The sequence below is a fragment of the Carcharodon carcharias genome, chromosome 4 (genome assembly GCF_017639515.1).
Source record: "Carcharodon carcharias isolate sCarCar2 chromosome 4, sCarCar2.pri, whole genome shotgun sequence".
Taxonomy (NCBI): Eukaryota; Metazoa; Chordata; class Chondrichthyes; order Lamniformes; family Lamnidae; genus Carcharodon; species Carcharodon carcharias.
This window is the reverse complement of record NC_054470.1, coordinates 96,516,898-96,543,533: the sequence shown is the minus strand read 5'-3', so window position 1 is coordinate 96,543,533 and position 26,636 is coordinate 96,516,898. Positions and strand designations below refer to the sequence as shown.

The window sequence follows — 26,636 nt, the reverse complement described above, 5'->3', positions numbered from 1 at the left end:
AGATGGTACTATTGATTGGCATGTGGACTCTGATTGGTAGAGGCGTTGCCATGGAGAATGCACCAGGGAACAGTTAACTACCAAGGTTTTGTTTAAATTCAAACCAGACAAGTCGACTCTGGCCAAGGCATTGCCTTGGGGAATGAAGCAGGGAATGGCTGTCCCCCAAGCTTTTGTTTTGTTGTAAAAGGAGCAATGTGTGGACATGTTCTTTTTGTTTGCAAAGTACAGGGTCTTGTGTATGTGAATATATGTTGCTTCTAGCATGCTAAATGAGCCACACTGCAAGCTGAAATGAGAACTTTAAATTGATTGTTAGTGTAATTCTTAGCACAGTCGAGATTGGACAACGCCCACCAAACAATTGTGGAATCACACCTAATGTTAGACATTATGTTTTGTGTTTAGCAAGCACAGGCTGGTTGAGTATGGTCAATATTGAATGGTGAGGAAGGCAGCGTCATTAATTGTGCTGCCAAACTGCTTCCATTTGAGTGAGTTTACAGTGCTGGAATGTTTTAAGCAGGTATTGTTTCTGGTGCAGCCATCTTTTGAGGCAATATAGTGATCAAACTGAAAAATGAGACATTTGTGCACCTCAGACCATCTCTCTGACCATGTGCTTTCTGTGAGTAAGGAGTTTGTTCTCGCGGATGGCATTAATTTTGGTGTGCCCTTGTCCCACATCCAATGGGAAGAGGTATTTGCTGAGTTTGAACTCCTCTACTCCCAGCTATCCCGCCACAAACCAACATTCAATGAAGTTGCTGAGTTCTTGAGAGTACACCCAGCTGACCTAGTGCATTCATATTACAGGATAACCAATGACTTGGCTGATTTTCACATGCAACATCAGTGTCTAGTAATGTTGTGAGGCCTCAAGGCTAATGCAGACATACATATCTGTAAGTCTTTGAAAGGACTAAATAGTCAACCTTAACAAGCGTGACTATATTGACAAAATGCACACTCTTCTTAATGATGGGTCAAAATTTGTATCCATTGGACCCACCACTAAGCATGACTGCACAGCCCTGCTCGAAAACAAGTTACAAAAATGCTTGTTGGACTTGTGCAAGAGCAACGAGCTGCCTGGCATTGTATATGGTGGGTTTAGACAGCACCTTCCAAACCTATAAATGCGACCATCTAGAAGGACAAGGGCAGCAGACACATGGGAGCACCAACACTTGCAAGCTCCCCTCCAAGCCACTCACCATCCTGACTTGGTAATATATTGCCGTTCCTTCACTGTCACTGGGACACATCCTGGAACTCCCTCCTTCACAGCACTGTAGGTGTACCTACACCACATGGACTGCAGTGCTTCAAGAAGACAGCTCACCACTACCTTCTCAAGGGCAGTTAGGGATAGGCAATAAATGCTGGCCTCTTCAGCGGTGCCCACATCCCATGAATGAAGATAAACAAATTGTCCTCATGGCTCACTGCATCCACATATGTGTGGGCTGCCCAAGACACACATAAGCGATGTGCCTTTATGTCCTATGTTGCCGATGACTTGCTCTGCACAACGTGAATTGGCTAAATGGTTGAGCGAGTGGCTACAACCAGTTCTGAGCAAGTTTTCCACATGTACGCTGAAGGATTCCTTCGCCTTTGCAAAGGCCATACAGGACTTGCATACTGATAGCAATGCAGTGTTCATGTGCTCGTTTGACATTGTTAGCCTATTCACCAATGTACCGATCAAGGAATCCATAGACATTTCCACCACATCACTATATCTTGGTGATGTAGATGCATTGCCATTGTCTGAACCTGTCTTCGTTGAACTTATGAACTCAGCAACTCATGCAGTTGAGTTCAGTTTTAATGACATCATGTCTGCCCAAATGGATGGAGTTGCCATGGGATCCCCTCTAAGCACAGCTCTTGCTAACATCTTTGGTTTCTATGAGAAAAACATCTTTTATGGAATGACCCCTAAACTCCTACCCCTTGCATATTTCCGACACATAGATGATATGTGTGCTCTATTTGAATCTGCAACTGCATCTTAATTGGCTCCATCCTGCACTCGAATTCACGTTTGAGGTGGAACAGTCAAACAAGCTCCCCTTTCCTCAAAATGCAAGTTGAGAAGTCTGCCAATGGGTTCTCTACTACTGGCTACCACATGCCCACCTTCATTGGTCAATATATACGTTGTGATTCCTACAGTTCCAAGCGCTCTAAGATTGGCCTTATTGGCAACTTTGTAAATAAGGCCTGAGCCTTTTGCTCACCGTGCAAGTTTGATGCTGAAGTAGGGTGCATCAAAGCTATCCTGCTGGATAATGGCTGCCCCGATCGGATCATTGCTCCCTGTATATTGCGCAAATTCATGAATGGGCCTCAGGCTGCCACTTTTGGTCCTGAAAAGTGCTCAGTCTACCTCAGTTTATCCTGGAAGGGTAAGGTTTCTCAAACAATTTGAGCAACAGGTAAAGCTAACCGTTTTTCACTGCTACCATGCAGGAGCATCACAAGTGGTATCCTCTTCTAACAGGATGCTGTCATCAAGTCAAAAAGATGTTCTGCCTACCACACAAGTGCGTAATTAGGTATGTGAATTTCAGTGTTGGTGTGATGCCAGCTATGTAGACGTACGTCTCAATGACTGGTGAATTGTATCAAACACTAAATCCCTTTGGTTGTTCGCAGTAGGCAAAGTACTGACCGTACTCAACTAACCTGTGCTTGCAAAGCTCAAGAAAAAACGTCCAACATTAGATGTGATTCTGCAATTGGCCAATGCTTACTAAACAATCCGGATTGTGTTAAGAATTACACTACCAACCAATTTATGATTCTCATTTGGGCTGGCAGTGTGGTTCAATTATACATGCTAAAAGCATCATATATTCACACATAGGGCCCTGTCCTTTGCAAACAAAAAGAATATGTCCGCGCATTGTGCCTTTTTCAACTAAACAAAAGCTTGGGGGATAGCCATTCCCTGGTTCATTCCCCAAGGTATTGCCATGGGGAATTGGAGTTGGCCTGCTTGGTTTGAATTCAAACAAAAGCTTGGCAGTTAACTACTCCCTGGTGCATTCTCCTTGGGAATGCCTCTGCCAATCAGAGTTCACTTGCCACCTAATCAGCACCATCTTCTCCTCATGTAATATGAATTGCTGTTCCCTTTGCAATTTGGTATTCTTGCGTCTGCCTAAGTGCAAGCTGAAAAGCTTCGAGAGCATGGTCCCTTTTTTAGCAATACTCAAGTTCTGTGCTTCTAAGGGACAACTAAAATATTTTCAATTCCTAATTTTATTTTCTGCTTTCACACCCTTCACTCATTCCTCTTTCTCTGGTAACAGTTAAAAAATGTACTTGAATATGAAAATACGAACAAGGAGCAGGAGTAGGCCATTCAGCCCCTCGAGCCTGTTCTGCGATTTAAAAAGATCATGGTTGATCTGATAGCAACCTGAAATCTGCACCCCGCCTATCGCCGATAACCTTGCTTATGAAGAATCTATCCACCTCTGCCTTAAAAATATGCAAAGGCTCTGTTTTGACCATCCTTCCAGGAAGAGAATTCCAAAGAGTCACGACCTCTGAGTGAAACAATTTCACCTAATATCCGTTTTAAATGGACAACACCTTATTTTTAAACAGTGATCCATAGTTCTAGATTCTCCCACAAGAGGAAACATCCTCTCCACATCTACCCTGTCAAGACCCCTCAGGATCTTATGTTTCAATCAAGTCGCCTCTTATTCTTCTAAATTCTAGCAATACAAGACTAGTCTGTCCAACCTTTCCTCATAAAACAACCCACCCATTCCAGGTATTAGTCTGGTTAACCTTCTCTGAACTGCTTTCACCGCATTTACATCCTTCCTTAAATAAGGTGACCAATATTGTACACACTACTCCGAATGTCGTCTCACCAATGCCCTGTACAATTGAAGCATAACCTCCATACCTTTATATTCAATTCTCCTCACAGTACATGACAACATTCTATTAGCTTTCCTAATTACTTGCTGTACTTCTCATGAGAGTATAATAATTTTCATAGTATTTTTCTGATTTATTGTAAAGTAGGTTTATGGGGGTAAGTAGTTGGGTCTGTCTGTGATGATTTAATTACATTTGGAGTCAAATAGACTGCAGACTTTGACTCATCAAGAGAAGCTAGGTGCTTGACATGCTAATGAGTGAACATGGATACTGGCTTAGCATGTAAGGTGTGAAGGGAACTTGCATTTTTAGATAAACGAAGGGGGATTTGGATTTCAAAAGGACCTCAGTCTGTTTACAAATAGCCAGACAAGCAAGCTAAGGAATGTGTTTATTTTCCCCAAGAGTTACTGACAATATATAGTGACACCATGAAAGTTTTTATTATGAGGGAGATACAGTTTCAAAGACTTGTGAAACAATGGAATTTACACATTAAGAGAGAAACATATATAAAGAAGAATTAGGCTATATGTGAGGAGAAGGCATTGTGAGATCTAACAGAAGTGTGTGAAGTAGCCTTGATGAAGCCTCCAGCATTTGTGCACAAGCCTGCTGTCTACAGAAACTGAAGCTGGAGAAAGCCATTTTGAAATCCACTGTCCAGGGTATTGTGTTAATTTGCTGGATCTGTTTAAAATCGAAAACTTTTTGGACTGTTGCCGTAAAGGCAAATAAATACAAATCGCAAAACTGTTGTGATGGCATGATCAAGTTTCCTTTGTGGATTTGATCTGCCTGGCACACTTCATTGTCCATGTCATAACAAACTGGGGGCTTGTCTGGGATATTTGAAATTCCTTTGCTGGTTTGAAGTTGGTGAATCTTAAGGTTATGAGTACGAGGAGCACTTTGAATTCATGGTGTGAGAGATCTTAAAGTGGTGAGACTGAAAAAATGGCTGTCTCCATGGCTAAAACTTTTTGTCAGTAGAAAATGTAACTCTGATTGGGTTACAAAAAGTATCTAGGGGTAAGTTAACAGAGTTGGCGGATAAGTTGCAGTTGAAGCTACCTGTAGGGCAAAGAAAGCAGACATAGTTCAAGTGATAGCACAGCATTTGAAGTTGGAACGGATAGCTGACACCAGTGAATCATAGCTGGAGGTCGTGAGACTTAATAACATAAAGAAGCCTGAATTTCAACAAGCAAAGGAAATAAAAAAAACTAGAACTAGAGGCAGCAAAAAAAGAAAGGGCAGAAAGAGCAAAAGAGAGAATATTTCAAAGAGAAATGGAAATGTGAAAATTTGACCTCCAGAGGGAACAGTTAGCAATAGAGGTGGAAAAAGACAGAGTACCAACTGAAGAGGCTGGACTTCAGAAGATATCTCAAATGCTGAGGAAGGTTTTGATGATGAAAAAACCTTTAACCTAAATCCCAATGGGAAGATGTTTAAATTTGTGCAAGCTATTCCAAAGTTTGAAGAAAGAGATGTAGAGACATCCTTTATTTTGTTTGAGGAGGTAGCTAAACAGATGAAATGGCCACAAGAAAACTGGACATTGATTTTCCAGTGTAGGTTTGTGGGTACAGCTCATGAGATTTATGCTTCACTGTCAGAAGTGTCGGTGAATATGATGCAGTAAAAAAGGCTATTTTGAGTGTATCTGAGTTGGTTCCTGAGGCATACAGGCAGAAATTTAGGAATATGATGAAACAACCTGGGAAAACTTATATTGAGTTTGAGAGAGTAAAACAAAGAAATTTCGACCGGTGGATATGAGCATTAAAGGTAGAGACAAGATATGCAACTCTTAGAGAAGTAATTCTTTTGGAAGAATTTAAAGATTCAATTCCTTCTGTAGTGAGAACTTATATAGAGGAACAGAGAGTTAAAATGGTGAGACAAGCAGCAGAGATAGCTGATGACTGAGTTAGTTCATGGATCTAAACTTTTCTTCGTTACCCTTTTAAATCAGGGAAGGATAGAAAGTGGGAAGGTGAAAGGAAGTTTGTAGTCAGGGAAGAAGAGGAGTAGGTGGAAATTCCCAGGAATGTTTTTTTCAGAATATAAAGGAAGGTGCTGAGGGTAGAAGTGACACTTGAAAATTGAGGTGTTTTCATTGTAATAAAGTTGGGCACACAAAGTCAATGAGTTGGAAATTACAGGGAAAATCTGTTGCAAATATTGTGATGCAGAAAAGTTCTGGAAGTAAAAGTACTGTGGGTTCTGAGGTTCAGGTACAGGAAAAACCAGTGGTTTGTGTACAGATAAAACAAGAAGAATCAGTGATAGGTAAAGACATGGGAATGTGTTCATAATTTACCCAAGGGAGCTCTGAGGAGCAGGTTGCAGAAATGTTTGAAGATTTTATATGTGAAGAGGAAGTCTTTCAAGGTGGAGTAGATAAAGATATTAAAGTTTTAAGAGGCACAGGAACTAGTCAATCCTTAATGCTATGGGATAGTGATATTTGTTGTTCAGAGAGAGCATTGCAGGAACAGGTGATAAGTGGGGTTCCTGGAGTTGCTAAATCTATTCCATTGTGGAAGGTAAATTTAATGAGTAAGTAGAAAGGAGGCGAGGTGATTGTTGGAGTAGTAGAAAAATTGTCCATTGCAGGGGTTCAATTTATCTTAGGTAATTATATAGCTGGGTCACAGACGTGGGTGATGCCTATGGCAGTTGAGCAGCCTATAAAGATGCTTTCAGCAGGAATGTTGCAGAAAGAGCATCCTGGATTGTTTCCAGATTGTGGGCTAATGAGATTATAAGCTCAAGGTTGAAACAGGAAGAAGAGGAATTTAAAAGGCAGGGAAAAGGTGCTGAAGTTCAATTAGCTGACACTGCCTTTGGTAAGATTGTTCAGGAAGAGACAGTGGAAGAGAATGCAGCTGAGGTGTTTAGCTCAAGGCAGATGGTAGAGTTATTGCAAAAGGATCCATGAATAAAACAGTTATATCAGACAGCTTATTCAAACAGAGGCAGAATGTATTCCAGAATGTTATTACCTTAAGGGTAATGTGTTAATAAGAAAGTGGCGACCGTATCAAGTTTCAGCAGATGAAAAATGGATGGAAGTGCATCAGATTGTTATGCCATCCGGATGTAGAAATGGAATACTGAGAATAGCTCATGAAATTCCAATAGGGGGACATTTGGGAGTTAGGAAGACACAGACGAAAGTACAAAAACATTTTCATTGGCCTGGATTGGATAAGGATATAGCCAAATTCTATAGAACATGTCATACATGTCAGGTGAAAGGGAAAACACAAGCAGTGATTAAGCCAGCACCTTTAATTCCAATTCAAGCATTTGAGGAACCTTTTACTAGGGTCATGATTGATTGTATAAGATCTCTCCCTAAGACTAAAAGTGGAAATCAGTACTTACTGACAATAACGGATGTGTCGACAAGGTTTCCAAAAGTGATACCTTTTGAGAAATATTACAAAAAAGAGAATTGTGGAAGAGTTGACTAAATTTTTTTTACAAGATATGGTTCACCAAAAGAGATACAATTAAATCAGGGTTCAAATTTCATGTCACAACTGTTTAAGGAGTAATGAGTAGTATGGGGATGAAACAGTTTAAGCCAACAGTTTACTATCCTGAATCACGGGGCTTTGGAAAGAAGGCATCAAAATTTTAAAACCAAGATGATAAGGGTGCATAGTCAGGGCTATCCACAGGATTAGGATAGGGGAATTCCATTCTTGTTATTTGCTATTTGGGATACTCCTAATGCATTGACTGGATTTGGTTTTTTCGAATTAGTCTATGGTCATGACGTAAGGGGACCACAAAAATTGATTCATGAAAAATTGGTGGGGCAAAACTCGGAAACTACTCTTCTGGATTATATATCAAACTTCAGAGAAAGTTTGAATCGAGCATGTGAGTTAGCTAGGGAACATTTAAAGATATCAGAGCAAGTGATGAAAGTGAAGGAAGATAGGAGAACCACAGTAGTTTTGTTGCTGGGGAAGAAGTGTTCGTTTTGTTACCTGTACTGGGTGACTCGTATAAAGCCAAGGCTTAATGGGCCTTGCAGGATTGAAAAGAAACTGAGTGAAGTATATTATTTAATAAATACTTAAGATAAAAGAGAGGCAGAGGGTCTGTCATGTAAATATGCTTAAAAAGTACTTTGACGGGGAAGAGGACCAAAAGGAGGAATTAGTGCTGCTAGATAAGGAGAAAGAGGTAGACATGAAGGATTCTGAAATTGATTTTCCTCTAGTCAAATTCGATAATGAGGTGCTTAAAAATTTAAATGTAATATTGAGTTACCTTCCAGACAAGTCAGCGATTTGGAGAAGCTATTGCAGTCACACAAAGCTATTTATGGGAATAAGCTGTGAAGGACAAATTTAGCTACACGTGATGTGAGTGGAGAAGATTCATCTTCTTTAAAGCAGCATCCTTATAGATTGAGTCCAACAAAGTTATCACGAGTACAGAAAGAAATTGGATTTATGTTTCAGAATGACATATTGAACCTAGTTGCAGTAACTGGAGTTGCCTGTTGTGATGGTACTGAAACCGGATGGAACACAAAGACTGTGTATGGACTATTGAAAGGTGAATGCAGTGACAAAAGTGAATATCCTATACCACTTGTATATGGTTGGAAGATTGCATTGAGAAGGTGTGAGAATCAAAGTTTATCATAAAGATTGACTTGCTGAGACGATATTAGCAAGCATCATCAGAGAGCAACGGAGATATCATCTCTTGTGATGCCAGATTGACTATATCAGTTTAAAGTCATGCCAGTTGGTCTTAAAATACACCAACATTTTCAAAGACTGACAAATAAAGTAATTGCAGGACTGAGCAATTGTGCTGTTTATATTTACGAGTTGATAGTTTTTCAATCAAACATGGGAGGAACAATTACAACATAAGGAAGAATTATTTAATTGACTACAAGGAGCTAATTTGGTGAAGAACTTGGCTAAAGGTCAGTTTGTAAAAATGCAAGTTAAATTTCTAGGCTATACCATTGGACATGGAAAGGTGGCTCTGAGAGATGTGATAGTCAAAGCTATCATGGATTTCCCCGTGCCTACAACAAAAGGAGAAGTTTTGAAATTTTTGTGCTTGAGTGGGTTTTACCGGAAATTTGCACCAAATTTTAGCAGTGTCGTTGCTCCATTCACTGAACTGTTAAAGAACGAGAAGTTTCAGTGGACACAGGAGTGTCAGAAGGAATTTGACAGTTCAAAAACTGTGTTGACTATGACACCAGTTTTGGCAGTACCCAATTATGCCTAGCAATTTAAGTTAGCCATTGACGTGAATGATATAGGCATTGGGGCTGTACTGTTGGAAGAAGATGAAACTGGAATTGAGAAGCCAATAGGGTATTTTTCATGAAGTTGAATGTATAATAGAGAAAATATTTGCCAATTGAAAAGGCGACTCTGGGTCTGGTGTTAGCATTGCAGCATTTCAAGGTTTATGTTGTAAACAATTCATGAGAAACAGTTGTTTATACAAACCACAATCCTTTTTAGTTTCTGGACAGATTTCGAGCCCGAGGTGTGAGGCGGTTCAGATGGAGTTTATTACTGCAATCATTTTAATCTACAGATTATACATGTGGCTAGACGAGAAAATCTAATTGCAGAAGCACTCTTGAGAGTTTAAAGCTCAAAGACATTTAAAACCTTGACACTGGACTGAAATTACATCTGTTGATACCAAAGATTTGTGTGTGTATGTATGCATGCAACTGGTAATGAAAAATTGTGAGCAATAGGTAAGTATAGGAGGTAAGCTGTCTTTTTAAATTATGATAGTTCATTTTCACATAAGGAGGGAGGTGTCATGAGAGTATAATAAGTTTCATAATATTTTTCTGATTTATTGTAAAATAGGTTTATGGGGGTAAGTAGTTGAGCCTGTCTGTGTGCGCTTTAATGACATTTGGAGTCAAATAGACTACAGGCTTTGACTCATCAAGAGAAGCTAGGTGCTTGACATGCTAATGAGTAAACATAGAGATAAAAACAAAAAACTGCGGATGCTGGAAATCCAAAACAAAAACAGAATTGCCTGGAAAAACTCAGCAGTCTGGCAGCATCGGCAGAGAAGAAAAGACTTGACGTTTCGAGTCCTCATGACCCTTTGACAGAACTAGGTGAATCCCAGGAAGGGTTGAAATATAAGCTGGTTTAAGGTTGGGGTGGGGGGGGTGGTGGGGGTTGGGGGGGTTGGGGAGAAGTGGAGGGGGGTGGTGTGGTTGTTGGCAAAAGCAGTGATAGAAGCAGATCATCAAAAGATGTCACAGACGGCAGAACAAAAGAACACATAGGTGTCGAAGTTGGTGATATTATCTAAACGAATGTGCTAATTAAGAATGGATGGTAGGGCACTCAAGGTATAGCTCTAGTGGGGGTGGGGGGAGCATAAAAGATTTAAAAATATTTAAAAATAATGGAAATAGGTGGGAGAAAGAAAAATCTATATAATTTATTGGAAAAAAAAACAAAAGGAAGCAGGGAAGAAACAGAAAGGGGGTGGGGATGGAGGAGGGAGGTCAAGACCTAAAGTTGTTGAATTCAATATTCAATCAGGAAGGCTGTAAAGTGCCTAGTCAGAAGATGAGATGTTGTTCCTCCAGTTTGCGTTGGGCTTCACTGGAACAATGCAGCAAGCCAAGGACAGACATGTGGGCAAGAGAGCAGGGTGGAGTGTTGAAATGGCAAGCGACAGGGAGGTTTGGGTCATCCTTGCGGACAGACCGCAGGTGTTCTGCAAAGCGGTCGCCCAGTTTACGTTTGGTCTCTGGGCCGGAGTAGGACTGGTACAAGGAATGTTCCACATACCCCATAAAGATACCCATATACCGCATGGGCCCCAGCTATGCCTGTCTCTTTATGGGTTATGTGGAACATTCCTTGTTCCAGTCCTACTCCGGCCCCCTTCCACAACTCTTTCTCCGGTACATCGATGATTACTTTGGTGCTGCTTCGTGCTCTCGTCGGGACTTGGAAAAATTTATTAATTTTGCTTCCAATCTCCACCCCTCCATCATTTTCACGTGGTCCATCTCTGACACTTCCCTTCCCTTCCTTGACCTCTCTGTCTCAATCTCTGGTGATAGACTGTCCACCAATATCCATTACAAGCCTACCGACTCCCACAGCTACCTTGACTACAGCTTCTCACACCCCGCTTTCTGTAAGGACTCCATCCCATTCTCTCAGTTCCTTCGCCTCCGTCGCATCTGTTTCGATGATGCTACCTTCAAAAACAGTTCCTCTGACATGTCCTCCTTTTTCCTTAACCGAGGTTTTCCACCCACGGTCATTGACAGGGCCCTCAACCGTGTCCGGCCCATCTCCTGCGCATCTGCCCTCACGCCTTCTCCTCCCTCCCAGAAACATGATAGGGTCCCCCTTGTCCTCACTTATCACCCCACTAGCCTCCGCATTCAAAGGATCATCCTCCGCCATTTCCGCCAACTCCAGCATGATGCCACTACCAAACACATCTTCCCTTCACCCCCACTGTTGGCATTCCGTAGGGATTGTTCCCTCCGGGACACCCTGGTCCACTCCTCCATCACCCCCTACTCCCCAACCCCCACCTATGGCACCACCCCATGCCCACGCAAAAGATGTAACACCTGCCCCTTCACTTCCTCTCTCCTCACCGTCCAAGGGCCCAAACACTCCTTTCAAGTGAAGCAACATTTCACTTGCATTTCCCCCAACTTAGTCTGCTGCATTCGTTGCTCCCAATGCAGTCTGCTCTACATTGGAGAGACCAAACATAAACTGGGCGACCGCTTTGCAGAACACCTGCGGTCTGTCCGCAAGAATGACCCAAACCTCCCTGTCGCTTGCCATTTCAACACTCCACCCTGCTCTCTTGCCCACATGTCTGTCCTTGGCTTGCTGCATTGTTCCAGTGAAGCCCAACGCAAACTGGAGGAACAACACCTCATCTTCCGACTGGGCACTTTACAGCCTTCCGGACTGAATATCGAATTCAACAACTTTAGGTCTTGACCTCCCTCCTCCATCCCCACCCCCCTTCTGTTTCTTCCCCCCTTCCTTTTGTTTTTTTCCAATAAATTATATTGATTTTTCTTTTTCCCTCCTTTTTCCATTATTTTTAAATATTTTTAAATCTTTTATGCTCCCCCCACCCCCACTAGAGCTATACCTTGAGTGCCCTACCATCCATTCTTAATTAGCACATTCGTTTAAATAATATCACCAACTTCGACACCTATGTGTTCTTTTGCTCTGCCGTCTGTGACACCTTTTGATGATCTGCTTCTATCACTGCTTTTGCCTACAACCACACCACCCCCCTCCACTTCTCTACCCGTCTCTCCCCCCCCACCCCCTCCACCGCACCCCCCCGCACCCCCCCCCCCCCCCCCCCCCCCCCGCCACCAACCACCACCTTAAACCAGCTTATATTTCAACCCTTCCTGGGATTCACCTAGTTCTGTCGAAGGGTCATGAGGACTCGAAACGTCAACTCTTTTCTTCTCCGCCGATGCTGACAGACCTGCTGAGTTTTTCCAGGTAATTCTGTTTATGTTTTGATTAAACATGGATGCTGACTTAGCATGTAAGGTGTGAAAGGAATTTGCATTTTTAGATAGATAAAAGGGGATTTGGATTTCAAAGGGATCTCAGTCTGTTTACAAATAGCCAGACAAGCAAGCTAAGGAATGTGTTTATTTTCCCCAAGGGTTACTGACAATATATAGTGACACCATGACAGTTTTGGCTACAGTTTCAAAGACTTATAAAACAATATAATTTACATATAAAGAAGAATAAGGCTATGTGTCAGGAGAAGGCATTGTGAGATCTAACAGAAGTGAGTGAAGTAGGCTTAATGAAGCCTCCAGCATTTGTGCATAAGCCTGCTGACTACAGAAACCGAAGCTGGAGAAAGCCATTTTGAATTTCACTGTCCAGGATATTGTGTTAATTTGCTGGATCTGTTTAAAATCAAAAATCTATTTTTGGACCATTGCCTTAAAGGGGATATAACTAGGAGTCAGGATAATTAGAAATTTTAGGAGTTATTGAATTTTTAATTCTATGTTTACGCTTGAAATCTTTTCTTTTGTTAATAAATATTTTAGTTTAGTTTTTAAAAAATCCTCCTAAAAGTCTTGGTGGCCTGATTACTTCTGATTTTAGTGCACACATCTCAAAATAAAAACAAATTGCAAAACCATTGTGATAGCGTTATCATGTTTCTCTCGTGTCTTTGATCTGCCTGGCACATATCATCTGCCACGTCATAACAACTTGCATACTAGCCTTTAATGATTCATGCACTGCACTAGGACACCTAGATCCTTCTGCACCTCAGAACTCTGCAATCTCTCACCGTTTAGATAATATGCTCCTCTTTTATTCTTCCTGCAAAATGGATAATTTCACATTTTCCTACATTATACTCCATTTGCCAGATCTTTTCCACTCACTTAACCTATCTATACCTGCTCGTTGCCTCCATATGCCCTCTCCATATCTTTCTTTCCTACCTTTTTTTCATCAAATTTGGCAAGCATCCCTTCAATCCCTTCATCCAAGTCATTTATACAAATTGTAAACAGTTGTGGTCCCAGTACTGACCCCCGTGACACGCCACTCATTACATCTTGCCAACCTGAAAAAGATCCATTTATGCCTACTCTCTGCTTTATGTTAGCCTGCCAATCTTCTATTCATGCCAATATGTTGCCCCCTATACCACGAGATTTTATTTTCTGCAATAACCTTTGATGTGGCACTTTATCAAATGCCTTCTGGAAAGCTAAGTACAGTACATCCACTGGTTCCCCTTTATCCACAACACATGTTACTTCCTCTAAGAGCTTCAATAAGTTGGTTAAACACAATTTCCCTTTCACATAACCATGTTGACCCTTCCTGATGACCTTGAGCTTATCTAAGTGTCCAACTATAATTTCTTTAATATTACTTTAACATTTTCCCTATGACAGACGTTATGCTAAGTGGCCTGGTTTCTGTTTCCCTCCCTTTTTGAATAGTAGAGTTACATTTGCTATCTTCCAATCTAATGGGACCTTCCCCAAATCTAGGGAGTTTTGGAAAATTAAAACTTATGCATCAACTATCTCACGAGACAGTTCTTATAAGACTCTAGGATGAAGTCCATCAGGGCCCGGGCTCTTGTCAGCCTGCAGCTCCAACAATTTATTCAGTACCATTTCCCTGGTAACTGTAATATCCCTGACTTCCTTCCCCACTTCCATTTCCTGGTTTATAGCTGCTTCTATAGTGAATCTTCTATAATGAAAACTGATGCAAAATGCCTGTTCAATTCATCTGCCATCTCCTTGTTTTCCATTTCAATTCTCCAGACTCATTTTCTATTGGACCAGTGCTCACTTTATTAACTCTTTTTTCTTTTTTAAATATTTATAAAAACTCTTATTGTCTGTTTTTATACTTCTGGCTAGCTTTCTCTCATATTCTAATTTTTCCCTCCTTACCAGATTTTTAGTCATTTTTTTGCTGTTCCTTATATTCTGTCCAATCTTCTGGCCTTCCCTATCTTTGCACAATGATATGTTTTTCTTTAAATTTGATACTATCTTTAACCTTTCTATTCAACCATGGATGTCGTGTCCATCCCTTGGACTTTTTCTTGCGTGTTGGAATTCTGTGCATTCTGAAATGTCCCCTTAAGTATTAGACACTGCATCTCTATTGACCTATCCATTAACCTAGTTTGCCAATTCACTTTTTCCAGCTTAGCTTTCATGCCCTCATAATTGCCCTTATTTAAGTTTAAAAATTTAGTCTCAGATCCACTCCTCTCTCCCTCAAACTGAATGAACAATTCATCATATTATGGTCGTTGCTACCTAGGGCGCATTCACTATGAGATCAATAATTACTCACATTTCATTGCACAATGCCAGGTCAAGTATAGCCTGCTTTCTTTCTAACCAGCCAACAAAGAAACTATTCCGAAAACATTCCATGTACTCCTCATCTAGGCTGTCTTAGCCCATCTGCCCTTTCCAGCCTATATGTAAATTAAAATCCCCCATGATTCTCACTGTGCCTTTCTGATGAGCACCAATTATTCCTTCCTTTGTTCTCAACCCCGCTATGTGGTTACTGTTAGGGGGCCTGTACACAATTCACACAAGTGACTTCTTGCCTTTACCATTTCTTATCTCTACCCAAACTATTTCCACATCCTGGTTTCCTGAACTTAGGTCATCCCTCTTTATTGTGCTATTACTGTCATTAACTAACAGTGCCACCTTTTCTTCACTTTCTGTCCTTCCTTAGTATCCTGTACCCTTTAATATTCAGGTCCCAATCCCTGTCCTCCTGCAGTCATGTCTCTGTAATGGCTATCAAATTATCATTATTTATTTCTGTGTGCGCTCTCAGTTCATCTGTTTTATTTCAAATGCCATGTGCATTCATATACAGAGCTTTTAGTTTTATCCTTTTATTCTTTTTATAACCTCTAGATTCATCTGTTGATTTACTGTTAGATTTGTACTCTATCCCTTCCTGTCACGGTCTGTTTTTCATTTCCCATAATAAACCTTTCTCTTTTGCCTTGTCCCTACTCTTTGGTTGAGCACATCATTCCAAGTTTGATCCCTTTCCCCCATTATTTAGCTTAAAACCCTCTCTACTTCCCTAGTTATGAGGCTCGCAAGAACACTAGTCCCAGTTTGGGTATAGTCCATCGTAACAGTATAGACCCCACTTTCCCCAGTACTAGTGACAGCGCCCCACGAACCAGAACCCACTTTCCCCACACCAGTCTTTGAGCCTCAAATTCATCTCCCTAATCTGAATGTAAACACACTAAGGCTAAGATAGCAAATCTAATGCTAATGTGAAGAAAGTTAAATAATATCTGGCTGTGGTTGAAATAACTCAAAAATAGAGAAAATGGCATAACTCTGCTTCTTGTTTACTGGAAGTGATGGACTGTACGCTTTTCTAAAAAATAAAAAATAATTAATTGGTATTCACATTTCTCCCCCTTGCATGGTATAGTTGTCTGTCCACTTGCCTTTATTTTGTGGTATATAAGGATTGTCAGTTGAAACTTGTATGTTGTGATGCAATATATAAAGAAAGAATCCACAAATTATATTTTGGTAACCCAAAGAAATTTTGGTATTATAAATTCTGAAATTAAATTTAATAGTCCTCCAACTTCAAGCTGCTTTACACTTTATTTCATGCAGATTACACAAGAAGCAGGGCAGTTCATGATCACTTTCCCCTATGGTTACCATGCTGGCTTCAATCATGGATTCAACTGTGCTGAGTCAACAAACTTTGCCACCATTCGATGGCTTGATTATGGAAAAATAGCTAAACAAGTAAGTGACAACAAGGAATGCAAGTGGAATATATTGATTATCTATCACAAGAGACATCTGAAAGACAAGTCAGATCCCAAAATGTTAACTGCCTTCTCCGCTCTGTGATAACCATATCCTCTGAGTGACTGTTAACACAGAAAAAGGAAAGTTTGTATAAAAAGAACACGAGGTGCTAATCTTTAAAGTCTGTTTTTCAATATTTTAGTGGTTTGCTCTGTAAATTACAGATGTGCCCAGTAGTGATCACTTTTTCCCTCTGTTGCCACTTTCGTCTTGCTTATAAAAAAATGCTTTGTGTGAATTCCTCTTGGATGTATAATAGGGCTAGATGGGAATCCACCATCTTTGATGATAGCGGCTAACCTTTGTCACCTTCCTGCCAGATATTTTTCTGTCCCACCCCTGTACCTCATGTTGTCAATTTCCTTGAACTTTTAGCACATATTCTAAACAATATTCAACCTTTGCGCAGAATACAGTGAAATTGTCAATGCCACCCCATCCCTACCACAGTGACAAAAAATGAAAGGAAAACGAATTATATTTTTATTTTGCAAATTATATTAATTTGAAAGATACCAATTTATTTACGCAGCATGGAAGCAGAGGTTTTATTTCTTTTAACAAAAAACTTAATCAAACGCCAAAACTCCTTTGAATGCACAGACTTTTTTGACATTTTTGTGTGAATTTATTTTGGTAAATATTGTACCAAAATATGGTGATAAATCCGAATTTTTAGCTTTTTAATTCAGCATGCGTCCAGTATATGTATTTGATAAATGGCTACAGTAAATTAGAAATATTACTTTATATTTCATGACTGCTGTAATTAGTTGGATAAGGTCTAATTTTGCATGGGTAATCATTTCCCAGAATTTGCTCATGCTGGGGTTATTATTTTCTCTCAGAAGTGTCATTGTTTTACTAGCCATGTTTGACTACTACTTCCAATTCTCTTGTTTTCTCCAAAAGCGCAGAATTTCTTAGCTGTATGCTGTTGTAGTTTCCACCTACTTCTGTCGTCATGTTCCTACTCTGGCTGCTAATTTGGAAGCAGGAATTTCTGGTCTTCTGTGGGCAGAATATACTCTCAGCACCTTTTGGAAGAATATGAGGGAGCTTGTATTTCACCAGTGGTGATGGATAGGTATTGATGTAAATCATGAGATGTTACTTATAACATTTCTAATGTGTATACTAAGATAAGGATGAGTTTGTATTTTGTTGTTTTTCATTTTGGTTATGGCTGCTTTTATAAAGTGAGCCAAATGGAGTTTGGGAAGCCAAAACAGAAAATGGAATTGCTACAAATAGCCAGTTGCAATCTAACAATGAAGCATAATAATAAATGAAGACAATATATGCATATCTCCTTTAGAGTTCATATAAAGTTATGTGAAGAAAAACTAGAGGACAATTGAGACAGAAGTGAAGTACTGCGGATGCAAGACATCTGAAATAAAAATAGAAAATATTGAAAATACTCAGGTTAGTCAGCATCTGTGGAGAGAGAAGTAGAGTTAGCATTCCATGTCACTGAACTGGAAAAGTTAAAAATATAACGGGCTTTAAGCAAGTGGAAGAGGGGAGGATGGGAAAAAGAACAAAATGAGGAAGATCTATGGTGGCGTGGAAGACGGGAGAGATTAAATGACAAAATTTGGTGCAAAGCCACAGGGAATGGTAATGAGACAAGTAAAGAAAGAAGAGGTGTGGATGGCAGAATGATGAACAACTGCTGTCTGAAAGCCACAAAAAAAGGAAAAAAAACAACAAAGAGTAAGTGAGTAAAACCAAAACCTTCAATGAAAAAAGAAACCAAATTGGGGCAGAGATTATGGTCTGAAATTGTTGCGCTCACTGTTGAGTCTGGAAGGCTGTAAAGTGCCTAATTGAAAGATGAGATGCTGGTCTTCAAGCTTAAATTGAGTTTCATTGAAACACTGTAGGAGGCAGAGGGCAGAGATCAGAGTGGAAGCGAGTTGGAGAATTAAAATGATAGGTGACCAAGTGCTTGGGGTCACCCAATCTTGTTTGGTCTCCCCAAGTGTAGAGCAGCTTGCACTGTGAACTATGCAGTAAACTAAATTGAGAGGAGTACATCTGAATCACTGTTCCACCTGGAAGGAATGTTTAGTCAGTGAGGACAGAGGAGGTAAAAGGGCAGATGCTGCATCTCCTGTACTTGCACTCTCTTAACTCTGTTTCTCTCTCCACAGATACTGCCTAACCTGAGTATTTCCAGCATTTTTTGTTTTATTATAAAATAGCGTTCTTATTTTTTAAAAAAAGTCTGTATTTGTAAAGAGATTGTTTTCAGGTTACACGTGTTGCAGCTTTTGTTTTGTGTTCTGTAGACAAGAAAGGTGTATTATCCTGAGAAAGAGAGACTAATGAGAGGATGAGACACAGATTTTCTTCATGCTAAAAGATCAGTTTCAGGAACAAAAGTACTGTTTAAATTTTGAGCCCAACTAATTATCATGTCTGTGACTGAAATGAATATCTTTGAGGTTGGGTTGAGGGAGGGGAATAAGGTCATGCATTGGGAAATTGCATATATGTTATATGTATACAATATACATACATCATTAATATTGCTAAAAAGAGACACATGTTGGATCTTTTTCATCTTGCTCTCGTCAGGACAAATGCAAGAATGCCAAATTTCAAATGATCACAACGGTTTATACTACTTGAGAAAAGGGTGCTGATTGTTTGGCAAGTTGATTGTGATTGGCCGATGCGTTGCCATGGGGAAAACAATGGGGAACTATAGACTTCCTTAGCTCCTGGATAATTCAAAAAGGCACAAAGCAGAGAATGGGTCCTTACCTATGAGTGTTTGTCAGTTCAAGCAAGCATAAATGAGCCACATTATAAGCTCGACTGATTATCTTAAATTAGTTGTTAGTGTGGATATAGCTCATTCAGGATTGTTCAGCAAGTGCTGCCCAAATGCAGAATCGCATCTAACAGTAATCATTTTGTTTTGGGTTTTGCAAGCATGTGCTAATTGTGCTAATTTTCAAGCAGCTGCCTATTATGAACAATCAAAGGAACATGCTGTTTGATTCAATCGGCTGATTTTTGGGAAGTACAGCCTATGTACCTGACATCACACTGGCACTTTATATTCATTCTATCCCCATTGTATCCTATCCATTCTCCCAAGACAATACCCTGTAAAGTCAGAGCAAATTAATTGGAGTGAAACAACGTTCTCCTGACAGGGTCAACACACCATCTTCTCAAGACCCTTGGGACTGATTTAACTTGTTGGCAGTTAGCAAGTGACTAATTTTCCACGTTAGCTGGTGATTCAATTTTCATTGTAACAGTAGAGTTAAATTATCCAATAATTGGCTTAATAAATTTGAGCAGCAACATTAAAAGCTAGAAGGATGTATTTGATGGAGCACAATTTGTAATCTAGGTCTTATTGGGGTCATCATCAGAAAGTAGGCAGAAGTGGTGGAATATAACTTCTGATGCATTAAATATAAAGATAAATAATGTGCTAAAAGAAATTATACTCTGTAGATGGAATTCTTTCTAATATTGGAAAGAGTAAATTGCTGGATGTGCATCTTTTTCTGTGATAGCTTTTCCATTTGTTTGGGTGGATAATTGTACTGTCATTAGTTTCATGAGGATTATTTTGTCATCTTGAAGTTCTCTGCATTAAGAGGCCTTGGTGTTGCTACCTATTATGACCAGGTGAGGAGGAGTGAACTGACTCCCCTCTATTCAGCCTCCTCGGTTGGTCACAACAAAGGTTTATAAGTTTCATTTTTCATGAGGATATGTCTTTTCCAAATCCATATATATTTAACTATTTCAGTTGTGCGCCGTAAGGAGCCAATCAAACAAGATTTTCTTAAGTTAAAGAAAGAGCAAATTTATTAATCACTAAACCTGAGAAAAAAAGAAGTAATAAAAAGTGACATTGCACACACAAGTGATTTAACTTGTTGGCAGTTAGCAAAGCTAGGGAAAGTTAGAGTCCAATAAAAAAAGGTCAAAAGAATAAACGGTTAAATGTCCTTTGATTTTCCTTGAGGCATAGATTTTTAAGCATTGTGGCTGATTTGGATTAACTGGTTTTGTGGATGCAGTCAGATGTAGATGTTGCAATTGTTACGAGATCTTGGTTCTCTGGTAGATTTCTAGTAATCTTGGCTTCTGAACCAGGTAATACATTTGTTCCAAAAGAGAGAGAGGGAGAGCTTTCAGTCTGTCTCTTCTGAAGTCAGTTTTGAAATCTCTCTGCAGTGGCCTGTTACACTTCACTCATTATGCATTTCCAAAGGGTTTTGGGTGGGTCTGTCTGTGGCAGCCATTGTTTCAATATCCAGCACTTTGCATTTTAATGTCTTTTCCTTTAGACAACGACGAGTTTTGATGGGTCTCTGAACAATAGGAATTGTCTCTTTCTTCACACTCCTCTGAGGGTGGCATGTTTGTTTTTTCACTTTTCACCTTCACCTTGGAAGGCGGTCTTGCATTTTTAAGTAGTATGTTTTGTTTCATTTCAAGTTGCAAAATTTCCAGTCAGTTGAAAGTTTCAATTGTACTTTCAAAAATAAAGGGACATTGCTTCGTGACACACCTTTCAGGCCTTTATGTATTTTCACTTTACAAAATGTGCCAGTCTCAGAAAATATGAGCATTAAATTCTGTTTTTGCTTTCATGTATTTGTATTTTCATAATATTAATATATTTGGGCTGGATTTTGTGGTCAATGGTCATTCGTTTAATTTGCCCGTAGAATTTCTGCATTGTAAGTTCCTGTCATCCAACCAGCCAAGAAGTTCTGTGCCTCCACAGACTATCTGGGACTTGTCCCTTCTTAACCAATCAGGTTGAGTTATTAATGAGGAGCACAGAGTGTAAACCAGTAAGTGTCAGTTAGAACATTTTCATTTCCAGAGAAATTAAGCCGTATCATGCCATTAAAGTGTGCTTACACTGGAATGGATGAGTCTTAACTTTTTCTGGCGAATTGAGCAAAACTTTGAGAGAGCATAGGAGTGGCCCCAAGCGTGGCAGAGCAGCAGGAGAGAGAGAGGAAAACACAAACTGCATAAATTTGCAAAAGTGACCCCTCAATTGATGAAGTGGAGAAGCTTGTGAAAGCCAAGACCTTTTAAGTTGAACATGGAGAAGGAACTCACAGGGTGAGTAAACAGTAAGTAATTTTGTTCTTAACAAAGTAACCTAGTTAATTCTAATTCAGATATCAATGAATAAATGGGAAAAGAACTAGAGATCGCAGAGCAGGCTTTTTGCTAGGACTGTATTATGAAGGAGGTTATGATTAGTGAGACTGTTCCAAATCTCATTTGCAGAAAATGTCCCTGTGTTCAGTTACTCTAGCACAGAGCCTTTGAGCTGGAGAGGGGTACTTAGGAACACTCTGAAACATAATGGAGGGGGATACATTTCTGGATATTTTAGACAGGACAAAGAAGGCGACACTGGTTCATGATGGGGAGGGTGTGGCTGTCAGAGCCAGGAAGCAGCGATTTAGGAGAGCTTGAGAGAAGGTCCTGCAGACATTGGGCCCTGTCCAGCTGGTACGATGTACCAGATACCTGTGAAGGCAAACAAAAAGAGTGGTGAACGGGAAGGTCAGCAGAATAGAGACCAAAACACTGTGGCTCAAAAGGCTGTCCAGGGATGGGGGAGGTGGGGGAATGGTAAAGCGCAGAATATAAATGCGGCAGTGATTGGGGATTCTATAATTAAGGAGATAAAGATGGTCCACTGTGGCCATGATTGAAAGTCTTGAAGGGTGTATTTTCTACCTGGTGCCAGGGTAAGGGATATTTTGGGGTGACTAGGGAGAAATTTGAAAAGGGAGGGGGAAAAATCCAGTTGTCATGCTCATGATTGGAGCTAAGGACTTGGATAGAAACAGGGAGGAGATCCTGCTGAGGGAATATCAGGTGTTAGGAGCTAAATTAAAAAGCAGCTCCTGCAGTTTAATGGTCCCTGGATTATTGCTTGTATCATGTGCAAATTGGCCGAGAGTCAGACAGATCAGGAGAATTAACACCTGGCCAAAGGGCTGGTGTGGAAAAGAGAAGTTTCTTTTCATGGTAAACTGGCACCAGTATTCAGACAGGAAGGAGCTGTACCCCTAGGTTGGGCTCCATCTGAACTGGAATCGAATCAGTACCAAGCAAGTAATAAATAGATTTCTGGAACAGGTATGTAAAAATAGTGAAAGGAACGATTATTAAAAATGAATTAAACAGTCTGTACAGCATTGCACATAGAGCCCATAACAAAACCGTGGAACTGAAGGCAATAATACATTGTGAGTAACCAGGTGAAAACATAAGAAAGAGCTGTAGAAGATCATATTACCCCCACCGCCTGCTCCATCATTCATTAAGATTATGGTTGATCTTAGACATCAACTTCACTTTCCCACGTGATCCCCATACTCCTTAAATACTAATAACCACTAACTGAGCTGGCCGAGTCCTAAATTACACAGCTGCTAGACTGGGTCTATGGCAGTTGGTGAGGGAACCAACAAGAGGGAAAAACATACTTGACCTCATCCTCACCAACCTACCTGTCTGCCGCAGATGCATCTGTCCAAGATGGTATCAGTAGGAGTAACCACCGCACAGTCATTGTGGAGATGAAGTCCCGCCTTCACATTGGGGATACCCTCCATTGTGTTGTGTGGCACTACCACAGTGCTAAATGGGATAGATTTCGAACAGATCTACCAACTCAAGACTGGGCATTCTTGAGGCACTGTGGGCCATCAGCAGCAGCAGAATTGTATACAACCACAATCTGAAGCCTTGTGACCCAGCATATTCCTCACTCTACCATTGCCATCAAGCCAGGGGATCAACCCTGCTTCAATGAAGAGTGCAGGAGGACATGCCAGGAGCAGCACCAGGCATACCTAAAAATGAGGCTTCAACCTGCTGAAGCTAGAACACAGGACTACTTGCATGCCAAACAGCATAAGCAGCAAGTGATAGAGCTAAGCAAACCAACAACCAACGAATCAGATCTAAGCTCTGCAGTCCAGCCACATCCAGTCATGAGTTGTGGTGGACAATTAAATGACTCACTGGAGGAGGAGACTCCACAAATATCCCCATCCTCAATGATGGAGGAGTGCAGCACATCAGTGCAAAAGATAAGGCTAAAGCATTTGCAAGAATCTTCAGCCAGAAGTGCCAAGTGGATGATCCATTCCAGCCTCCTCCAGAGGTTCCCAGCATCACAAATGCCAATCTCCAGCCAATTTGATTCAATCCACATGATATCAAGGAATGGCTGAAGGCACTGAGTACTGCAAAGGCTATGGGCCTTGACAATATTCCGGGAATAGTACTGAAGACTTATGTTCCAGAACGTGCCACATCCCTAGCCAAGCTATTCCAGTACACCTACAACACTGGCACCTACCCGGCTATGTGGAAAATGGCCCATCCTGTACACAAAAAGCAGGACAAATCCAACCCGGCTAATTACCGCCCCATCAGTCTACTCTCCATCATCAGTAAAGTAATGGAAGGGGTCATCAACAGTGCTATCAAGCAGCACTTGCTTAGCAATAACCTGCTCTCTGACACCCAGTTTGGGTTCCACCGGGACCATTCAGCACCTGACCTCATTACAGCCTTGGTTCAAACATGGACAAAAGAGCTGAACTTCCGAGGTGAGGTGAGAGTGACTGCCCTTGACATCAAGGCCGCATTTGACATTGTGGCATCAAGGACCCCTAGCAAAACTGGAGTCAACAGGAATCGGGGAAAACTCTCCGCTGGTTGGAGTTATACCTGGCACATAGGAAGATGGTTGTTGGAGGTCACTCATCTCTGCTCCAGGACATCACCACAGGAGTTCCTCAAGGTAGTGTCCTTGGTCCAACCATTTTCAGCTGCTTCATCAATGACTCTCCTTCCATCATAAGGTCAGAAGTTGGGATGTTCGCTGATGATTGCACAATGTTCGACACCATTCGCAACTCCTCGGATACTGAAGCAGTCCATGTCCAAATGCAGCGAGACCTGGACAATATCCAGGCTTGGGCTGCCAAGTGGCAAGTAACATTCGCACCACACAAGTGTTGGGCAATGACCACCTCAAACGAGAGAGAATCCAACCATCGCCCCTTGGTGTTCAGTTGTATTACCATCACTGAATTCGCTGCTTTCAACATCCTGGGGGTTACCATTGACCAGACACTGAACTGGACTAGCCATATAAATACTATGGCTGTAAGTGCAGGTCAGAGGCTAGGAATTGTGTGACGAGTAACCCACCTGCTGGGAACACCACCACCTGGAAGTTCCCCTCCAAGTCACTCACCATCCTGACTTGGAAATATCTTGCCCTTCCTTCACTGTTGCTGGGTCAAAATCCTGGAACTCCCTTTCTAACAGCACTGTGGGTGTACCTACACCACATGGACTGCACTGGTTCAGGAAGGCAGCTCACCACCACCTTCTCAAGGGCAATTAAGGATGGTCATTAAATGCTGGCCCAGCCAGCGAAACCTACATCCCCTGAATGAATAAAAAAAAATGTCAGAGTTCAAAAGTTTATGGATCTCAGTCTTGAATATACTCATTTACTGAGCATCATAGCCACCTGGAGTAGAAAATTCCAAAGATTCACCATTCCCTGAGTGAAGAAATTTCTCTTTTTTAGTCCTAAATGCTTATCCTGAAATTATGCCCCCTAGTTCTAGACACTAGGCAGGGTGAATATGGCATATCGCCCCATCTCCCCTTATCAAGCTCTTTTAGAATGTTATGTTTCAATGATACTCTCTCCCATTCTTCTAAATTCCAGAGAATATAGGCCGTTCTACTGAACCTCTCCTCATCGGACAGCCCTGTCTGAACAATATGATATTTTGATTGCAAATAATACAGAAGCTCTGAATTAAATAATTCTTCTCTGAAACTCTTCATATTTTTGCAATCTCTGCAAAATGCACTGATCCAGATTACTGTTACCCAGTATGCATGTTTTTTGTAGAGCTTATTTAAATTGGTGAGTCATTACTTTTTACGCAGGAGTGGACTCACTAGAACAGTAATTTTTCTTTCAGAAATAATGCAGCAGAACACCAAGGTATTTTTGGTAGTGAAAGATTGTAAAAAGAACCTGTGTGTAATTAGAGCAAGATGATGGATTTCTTCAGTAGAGTTTGAATGCATTAAACAAAAATGTTTTCAATAGAGAAAAGATATTTAAATCGAAAACACAATATAAATAAAATGTACTGGTGAAATCATCACTAAGATTTAACTTATTGTGCTATGCCCAAAGTATTCAAGAATCTTGTTAGGATACTAAGGATTTCGGAATATTTGGAGCATCTATGGAGCTAGAGATAATAAAAGTGTCCTAGATAAAGTCATAACTTTGCAATGAATATTCAGATTTGATGGTATCTTTCTCAAATTCAGAAGTATTATTGTTTCTGTTGCAACAGGATCAGAAGCGCTTTCACAGAAGGAAGTCATTGGTTCCATTGAATCTTTGACAAAACTAGTTCTTAAACTGCAGCTGCCTAATCCTATCTTTATTCTCTTTGCCTTGTGTTGTTTTATATTTCCTTTCAAAAGTTATCCATTTCTTTTACATGATATTGTATGTCTCAATAGGCATTTATGGCAAAGCATTTCATGTTCTAACAACCTTTGTAAAAATCCTTTAACTTCTCTTTTGTGCTTTCAGTGATAATTGTAAACTTTTTGTTACCATTTGCAAATCAATGGAAACAACCTATCACCAGTTACTCTTCCTATAATTGAATGCCCCGAATTGCACGCAATTCCCAACTGTGGCTAACATATGTCTTGCACAATGTGAACATCACTTCTTTGCTTCTACATTTGATGCTTCTATGTGTAAATTCCAGAGTATTATTAGCCTTTTGTACTTCCAGTTTTTTGAATATCTCCATATTTGCCCTTGCGATCTCTTTCTTTGATATGGCCTGTGACTCAGCTTAATCTGGCCCGCAATGCCCTTTGCTTATTGTTGCCATCTGTGCCAAAATCTCCTGGGCACTGCTTCTTACAGTAAGAACTGCAGTTTTTAAACTTTAAACTGAACTTGCTTTGTAAAACATCACCGCTCCCTGACAGGCTTAGTGACTGGAAGATTAAGGGAGAGGGCATGAGCATGGTCAGGTATGGGGATGGAAAGACTGAAATTAATATGGACAGCTCCCAGTCCTCACTTCAATTACCCAAATTATCATGATCCTGAGAAATTGCCCTGAATCTGTTATCAGTAGCTAGGTAATTGTGTGCCATGCCAAGTTCTGCT

The 26,636-nt window shown here is 40.5% G+C and overlaps 1 protein-coding gene across 6 annotated transcripts in view; it reads left to right on the top strand.

Annotated features, from left to right (window-relative positions):
• The window catches only part of LOC121276875 (lysine-specific demethylase 4C-like), a 458,082-nt gene that overhangs the window by 102,047 nt on the left and 329,399 nt on the right, over positions 1–26,636 (top strand). For 5 of the 6 annotated variants that reach the window (XM_041185473.1, XM_041185475.1, XM_041185474.1 and 2 more), the window contains exon 8: positions 16,163–16,300. The exons of the other annotated variant lie outside the window; for it this stretch is intronic. In XM_041185473.1, coding sequence (XP_041041407.1) covers positions 16,163–16,300 — 138 coding nt within the window. The remainder of the gene's footprint in view (positions 1–16,162; positions 16,301–26,636) is intronic. 6 annotated transcript variants of the gene reach the window in all.